Source organism: Echinops telfairi, unplaced genomic scaffold, assembly GCF_000313985.2.
Source record: "Echinops telfairi isolate 266 unplaced genomic scaffold, ASM31398v2 ScPeMD7_7468;HRSCAF=8506_1, whole genome shotgun sequence".
Classification (NCBI taxonomy): domain Eukaryota; kingdom Metazoa; phylum Chordata; class Mammalia; order Afrosoricida; family Tenrecidae; genus Echinops; species Echinops telfairi.
The window spans coordinates 7,595,042-7,603,343 of record NW_022111370.1 but is presented as its reverse complement, the minus strand read 5'-3'; the positions used below and the strand labels follow the sequence as shown (position 1 = coordinate 7,603,343).

Sequence of the window (8,302 nt, the reverse complement as noted above, 5' to 3'; positions counted from 1 at the left end):
TGAGTTGCTGTGGATTTGTTTCTCCAAAATACCAAGACTAATACAGATGTCAAGGGCCAGAGTCAAAGTAGAGATGAGGTATCTTGTGTTCCTGTTGGCCCCAATGGAAAGTCATGTGGAATGAGAAAAGCTGGTTGTGTTAGTCCAGGTTGACTAGAAAAACAAATTCAGAGACAGTCATATGTGTGTAATAGAGAAATTTTTATCAAAGAATAATTGAATATTAAGAAAACATCCCAGCCCAGTCCAGATTAAGTCCATAGGTCTGATATTTGCCCATATGTTTGATACCAATCTATAAAGTCCTTTTCAGACTCATACACCACATACAATGATGCTGAATGCAGGAAGATCACAGACCCATGGGTGGAAAATCTTCTGGATCCAGTGGCAGTGGAAGCATCTCACTGGTGTGAGTCTCCATGTGGCTCCTCCAGCTCTAGGGCTCTGGCTCCATCAGTGTAGCTCCACGTATCTTGTCAACAGGAATATCTCATAGTTCATAGTGAGAGTGTGTGTCCCTCCTCCAGGGAGGAAGACAAGAGTTCCCAGAATCCTGAGGAAAAGGTCATGCCCACACAGAGACCTCATGCGCTATGCTCTGATTGACAGGCTAGACTCCACCCCTTCTCAAGTTGACAGGAGATTATGTAACTGCCACCCTTGTTGTTTCTAATGTAAATCAGGGGTCTTCACCATGGCTTCCTGAAGGTCCAGATGTGTGGGGGCTTCAGTAGGGGAGTGACAGTGCTCTTTGTCTCTTCTCTATCTTAGCACTTTTGGAAGCGTGGAAGTCCACAATTTGCACCCAGATAGAGTTCCTCTACTTGAAGCCTGGGTGATGCATGACATCGGAGGAAATTTCAGGTACATTTTATTGCTTTACACCTATCGACCCTGAGGCCTTGTGCAGGATCCAGCCACAAAAGACTCCACACTCAGACGAACACCTTGGGACAGCCTGGCTTGGGGGATTGATGGGACACTGCTCTATATTAAAAGGAGCCCTGGTGGCATATTGGGTTACAAATTGGGTTGCCAACTACCTATCACGCCAAAGGATAAAGATCAGGCTGTCTGCTCCAGTAAAGAGCTACAACCTTGGAAACCCACAGGGGCACCTCTCCTCTGTCCAACAGGGTCCCTCTGAGTCCTAATCAACTATGTGAATTAGGTATGGGGTCAGCTAACCTAGAGATTATCCACTTGCTGCTCCGGAGACAGAAGAGGCTGTCTGCTCCCTTAAAGGGGTACAGCCTCAGAAACCCCAGGTAGAGTCCTAATCAACTATGTGAATTAGGTATGGGGTCGGCTAACCTAGAGATTATCCACTAGCTGCTCTGGAGAGAGAAGAGGCTGTCTGCTCCCTTAAAGGGGTACAGCCTCAGAAACCCCAAGGAGCAGTTCGGCTCCTAGAGGGTCACTGTGAGTCGGAATGCCTAGAGGGCAGTGGGGTCTTTTTGGTTTGTTTTTGCTCGACTCTTTATTTAAGGGGTCCCTGGGTGGTGCAAAGGATTAATTTCTGTTCAAATCAAAGCAAGGCCTTCATGGGGGGGGTGGGAGTTTCGGGGGGGTGGGGGGTGGAAATCGACTGACTTCGACCCTGGAGGAGCAGCACTCCTGGAGGATTCATGGAAGCGCTCCCTTAAGAGGAATAGTCCACAGTTCGAAGGAACACCCAGGAACACACAGGAGAGAAAAAAGCTCTGAGTGGGTGAAATGTACAAAATCACGTCAAGATCCTGTAAGCATCGTCTGCTTCATCCTAGAGTTTGAGTCAAAGTCTTGTTCATCTATGGATAGGTCTGGGGCCAGCTTCAGTGGATGCTCTTCCTGAGGACATGCTGTGAGAGGGAGAGAGGAGGGGGGTCCTGCAGGCTTCCTGAGGCGTGCAAGTTAACTAAACTTGGAAGTCAGCTCAGAATAAGCAGCAAGCAGCAGCAGTATAGCCCAGCCTGCATCTTTGGCAGAAGTGTCTCCTTGTGCCAAAGTACCTAGATTATTGAAAGTTCCTTTAGGGTTGTTAGGTGCTGGGCTACTAACTGAAAAGTTGATTTACACATAACTAACCCTGGTGGCAAAGTCATTATGTGTTGGACTGCTAACTGTAGGGTCAGCAGTTCAAAGCCACCAGTCACTCCGCAGGAGAAAGAAGAGGGTTTCAACTCCTGTAAAGAATTACAGTCTCCAAAACCCACTTGGGTATTTTTACCATGTCCTATCGGGTCTCTCTGAGTCAGCATCAAGTCTGTGGCTGTGAGAATGATGATTCAGAAGAAAGTCCGATGACCCTCGGTGTAAAGATCACAGCCATAGGAAACCTGACGGAGCACAGCTCTACTCTGACCCACATGGGGCCACCATGCGTTGGAATCAGCTCAGCGCTCACTGGTTTCACTCGATAGTTAACCAGAATCGTCACTTATATCTATTTCGTTGAATTGTGTGCGTCTTTGTTGTACAGGGTTGGGTAGAGTGTCTGCCTAGTCCACCATCTTATCAGAAGTCTAGTCACCATAACCTTCTGAGTCACCATAACTGCCCCTGGCCTCTTGATCATACCTCTCTGTGGTAGGCTGGATTGTCTAGAGAAACCAAACCAGCCATACTCATCTATGTGTAAGAAAGAACTTTGTATCAAGAAGTAATTTTATATCAAGAAGGCATCCAAGCCCAGACCAATTCAAGTCCAGGTCGGTCCAAGGCTAACCAGAGCCCTCTTTGAAATCACTTAACTGAAGGCTTGTGAAGCAGAAGAGAAAAGTGGAAGCAGCGTGATCATAAACCAGTAGGTGCAAGGTTGCATGGATCCAAGGTCTGCAAAAACATGGCAGGGTGTCAACAGCTCCCAGGGTTGGTTGGTGGCCACGTGAAGCTGCCCCTGGAGGGGGACACAGAATCCAAGCAAACTAGGAGAGTGAAAAGCGAGAGTGAGAAATTCCCAGTGTCTCTCTTATAAAAAACCCTCACTCCCCACCCTACCCCCATCCTAAGGTGGTATCATCAGTCTGTGGCCTGATTGACAGGCTGGACTCTGCTCCTACATTTTCATCCAGGTAGAAGTTGACATCAAATCTAACCACCACAATAGGAATCTGGGCCCCGTGGTGGTTCATTGGTAGAACTCTCGCCTTTTGGAAATTCAGAGTTGATTTCTGCCAGCTTTTCTATGGGCAGCCCCCACCCATCTGTCAGTGGAGATGTGTATGTTGCAATGACGCTGACCATGCATCAGTGGCTCCTCCAGACTAAGAAGTCTAGGAATCAGGAGCTGGTGATCCACAAGGGTAAGTAAGTAATAAAGAATTGCTATTAGGGTCCCAGTTCATGCTGACTCTGGTTTATTGCAAACAAAATGCATTTTAACATATCTCTGGGATCACTAGTTGGCTGTAAATAACTTCTCCCAATAATAAACTTGTCTTCGTCTCACTATCGTGTCTTCTAAAAACTGGCCCAATCAAAACAATGGCTTTCGAGGGAATCTGCTGGATCCGTTATATTCAAGGTCAGCTCCGAAGGTTATGGTGACTAGACTTCTGATAAGATAGGGGACTAGGCAGACACTCTACCCAATCCTGTACAACAAAGACGCAAGCAATTCAATGAAACAGATACAAGTGACAATTCCAGGTCCATGGGATTCAGAGGTAAGGATAGAGAAGTGGATTGAATATTGACTAGGAGAGGAAATTGAACAAAATCAGCAAGCAAGGATACAGGCAGACAGTTAATTGTCAGTTGACCTGACACAACATGGCTATTTTGAACTTTGACAAGCATCGTTGATCAGGACAGCAATCTACTAATTGAGTCTCCTTGCTCAGGCCTGCACAAGTGCCCACTCCTTGGCTGGTAACCAGACTCATGCAAACTTCCCCTTGTTGCCCACACCCTTATGGAAACCAGAAGTTTCTCAAGTGCTCACCTTCACATACCTGGCAGTTGTGACACACCCCTGCATAGCCGCTGTTCCACTTGAGGCCAGAGGCACTCTCTTGTGGATTAGTGCAAAGTGCACAACTGTCCCGTGTCTGGATGGATGTGAAATCTGCCTCCTCAGGCTAGCAGAAAACAGTCTAGACAAAGGTTCTCTCCCAGCCACCCCTGAACAAGCAGAAATTCCTTTCAGGGCCTGGCAACCTGACCCAGCAGGTAGGGACTCTATCCAGGATGGAATAGCCTGCCCTCCCCAAATGATCTCCTTAGCTTGTGGAGGGTACTGACCTTGTCTAGGTGCCCTGACACCCTCTACCCTATTTTTTCTCATTTCTGTGCTCTGTCCCCCTTTCTCTAGTTTACTCCTTGGTTTTGTTTCTCTTTTCTTTCCCTTGTTTTTGCTCCATTTTTAATTTTTTTTCTTTCTCTCGCGTACTTTTCTATTTTTACTTATTTTTTTAACTATCCCCTTGTCTTTGAATCCCCACACTTAGATTTCTTGTTTGTTGTTTCTTTTTTCTTCTTTACTTTTAGTCACGTTCTTTGTTGTTATTTGTCCCTCCTCCCTTTACTTTATTTTTTTCTATTTGCTGTGGGGGTTTTACTTTCCTCTTTAATTTTTTTTGCCTTGTCCCATCCAGCTGGAGACAGCAATTGTGCCCATACTACCCAGCCACTCTCCTAGATCCTGCATGCCCACCCACTGGGAGAGGGCTCCCACCCACTCCTGCCTGTCAATCAACTGTAGGTGCCTCCGACACCAGCCTAATCCTCTCTCAACAACATGCAGAGAACTGCACATGCATTCTCATTCGTTACTACATACGGGAGGAGAAAGGTGCTCAGAATCAAGAAGACACTAACATGCAAGTCACCAATTTGATATAACAACACCACAATGTCACAGAGACAAAACAAAGCATCTGTGTCCATGAAGAAACAAGGTAGAGCAGCTCAAACGAGGAACTCAAGTACAGAGCAAGAAAGCCTTTCTGGGGAAGAAATGACTGGAACTGCCTGGTGAAGAAGTCAAAAGAATGATATTTTGGTACTGTCAGTGGAGTGAAAGATCAAGAAAGCTTTAGACAAACTAAAGGAAAACACAAATAAAACTTTAGAATAATTCAAGAAAACACTATGAGAAACAAATTGTCAAAATAAAGAAAATGGAGAAATGATGCAAAAACAACAATTCAAAATCTAGATGATTAATACTAAGATTTCAGAAGCAGGTACTTTATTGAAAGGAAAAGGAATGTAACTGAATCAATGGATGGTCAAATTAGTGAGCTTGAAGGCAAGTATCTCAATACTAATATACCAGTGGAACAAAAGAAGAAAGCTTAAGAATTATGAGGGCTATCAAGAGGAATAACTTATACTCAATTAGAATTCCAGAACAGCAAGGGTGGGGAGCACAGAGACTATTGTCCAAGAGTTGTTGGAAGAAAACTTTCCTAATATTATGAAAGACAAGACTATAGGCATACAAGAATGAACACCAATGAACAAAGACAGCCCCAAAAGAAAGTCACCAAGATGTGTCAGACTCAAACTTTCCAAAACTAGAGACAAGAATACTGAGCGCCATTTGGGAAAAATGAAGAACTTCATTTTTCAAACCAAAACCAATAAGACTGAGCTCTGATTTCTCAGTGGAAACCATGCAGGCAAGATGGCAATGAGGTGACATTTATAAAACTCTGAAGGAAAGAAAAAAAAATGCCAATCAAGAATTATAAACCCAGCAAAATCATACCTCAAATACAATGATAAAATTAGGACATTTCCAAGTAAACAAAAATTAAAAGAACCTATGAATGTCAGGCCATCCTTAGAAGAAACACTAAGGGGAGTTCGTCAGGCAGAAAACCAAGGCCACCATGAGATACGGGTCAAGTCAATGACCAGCCAACCTGTTAGCTCACAGAGGCCTGCCTCTAGAGCAGGGGTCCTCAAACGTTTTAAACAGGAGGCCAGTTCACTGTCCCTCAGACCCGTTGGAGGGCCGGACTATAGTTTTAAAAAAAATTATGAACAAATTCCTATGCACACTGCACCTACCTTATTTTGAAGTAAAAAAACAAAAGGGGGAAAAACATCCGGCGGGCCAGATAAATGTCCTCGGTGGGCTGCATGTGGCCCACGGGCCGCAGGTTGAGGACCCCTGCAGAGCTTTGTCCGTGATAGAAGAGACTCAGAGAATGTTTGTGAGAGCTTGTTTTTTAATACCTTTTTCTTCCTTTCCTAGCGATTCATGCTCAGGTTCCTCCATAAATGAGCTGCGTTCACTTTTAAACAAAAGGAAGATACATTTGATGTGCCAGGACGACTACAAGTAAGTGATTTGTTGAAGAAGAAACATGTGACTCGCCATGGACAAGTGTTTTCCCTTTTCTCGGTCTTTTCTGAGCCAGGAAGGCTGAGCAAATCCTTACTGGACCTTTGACCTGGAATGACTTCCTGGTAATCTCAGACAGTGATCTTGGTCACTCCCCACAGACTAACACAAAGGATGTTTATAGACTGCGTGCCTCACCTGGTCACCCTTCCCTCATCTTTGCCTCCCTTCCCTGCTTATCCAAAAGGTGTAACCTTTAAAAGGTGTATATACCCAGCCTGTGAGGGGGTGTTCGCTGGTTTCTAGTCTGAGGCTTAAGCATCCCAAAGCATCATGGCGCAAAAGTGCTCATGGCCAAGGGCTTCGTCAAACCTTCTCTCTTGTCAAGTCCTCATGACTTGGTAAGCTTCGGCACCACCAGTTTCGTTAGTACAAAAGCACCAGCAGCTCCTTGGGAGAGAGATGAGGCTTTCTACTCCTGCAAAGAGTTACAGACTCAGAAATACACAGGAGCAGTTCTACCCTATCCTATAGGGTCACTGTGAGTCAGCATCTACTCGGTGACATTGTGTTTGTTTATTTATTTGTGTGCTTGTACTTACTCGCCCCATGGTCCTTTGACCCAGTTTTCTTTCAGGGGGTTTCTGAACATAGCAAAACAAATTCTCAAACATATGAGTGCCTCGGCTGCAGCCCTAGGTTTACAAGAAAGTCCTGGTGATCTATTTCTGAAAAATTAGCTATTGAAAAACCTTATGTATAACAAAACAGAACCAAAACACACATAGAGCACAGGTCTGTTCTGATACACATGGGGTTACAATGAGTGGCAATAAACCAGAGGACAGTTTGTTTACTTTTTGGATTTGAATCCAGAAGACTGCTTGGTACACATATCTGAGACTCATTCAAGTTCAGACATCTGGTTTCACCTCTCCGTATCATCAGCCTTACCAAATTTATCCTATGGTTTCAAACGCCAGTAAACAAACTGTCTGCCATCAAGATGAATCTAACTCGTAGGAGTTCTGGTGGCATATTGGGTCATGTGTTGGGCTGCTCATGACAAGGTCAGCAGTTTGAAACTATCATCCTCACTGGTGGAAAGATGAGACTTTCTATACCCATAAAGCTCTCCATTCTCAGAAACCCACTGGCAGTTCTACTCTGCCCTATAGATTTGCAGTGGCTACACGTGACTTCAAATGAAACTAAATATGACCAGAGCTAAAGTTACTCCCCCCTGGGTTAGATTTTGCTCTTGGGCTAGACCTTGTCCAATTGGGGAAGAACTTGTGTGGAGGCTAAGTGGTTCATACACCTAAACACTCTGGCATTGAGTTGATTCAGACCCATAGGGAGTCTACCAGGGTTTCTGAGACGCTGAATCTTCACAACTCTCTCAGGACTTCTTGACCCATCACACATCTTTGTCAGAGGAAGGCCACTTTTTTTTTTTGAATTTTTATTTATTTGTTTGTTTGTTTGTTTATTTTTAAACATTTTATTGGGGGCTCATACAACTGTTATCGCAATCCACACACACATCAATTGTGTAAAGCGCATTTGTACATCATTCTCAAAACATTTTCTCTCCACTTAAACCCCCGACATTAGGTCCTCATTTTTCCCCTCCCTCCCCGCTCCCCCGGAAGGCCACTTTTACTGGTGGCTTGAAACACAGACTTATCTCACCTTGCAATCTCTTCTTCTATTCCCTTGTCACAGGCCTGTCAGGTTGGTCCAATGCGTGAGCCACAGTGAGCATTCTTCTTGTAGTCTTACCAAGTGAGCCTGTCAGCCTAGGGGGCTTCAGCTCTTGGACCCCTCGAAGAGACCAACATGTGGGGAGCTGAAGATGTTGGAGGGTCTTCCGTGGTAGCAGCAACACAGAGGATGGAAGTCTTTCTTGGAGATCTTTGGGTCATGTGGTATTGGCATCTGTCTTCTTTTGTTTGCCTAATAGAAAATGCGAGATTGTGTAATTTGTGTGAAATGAAATTAAAATTTTATATTAAATGA

At 44.7% G+C, this 8,302-nt stretch overlaps 1 protein-coding gene across 1 annotated transcript in view; it reads left to right on the top strand.

Moving 5' to 3' along the window:
• The window catches only part of CD38 (CD38 molecule), a gene marked incomplete at its 5' end in the record, with an annotated part of 53,230 nt that extends 44,928 nt beyond the window's left edge, over positions 1-8,302 (top strand). The window contains 3 exons of the mRNA XM_004707841.2: positions 775-867; positions 6,191-6,277; positions 8,009-8,302. Of these exons, the coding sequence (XP_004707898.2) occupies positions 775-867; positions 6,191-6,277; positions 8,009-8,072 (244 nt within the window). The remainder of the gene's footprint in view (positions 1-774; positions 868-6,190; positions 6,278-8,008) is intronic.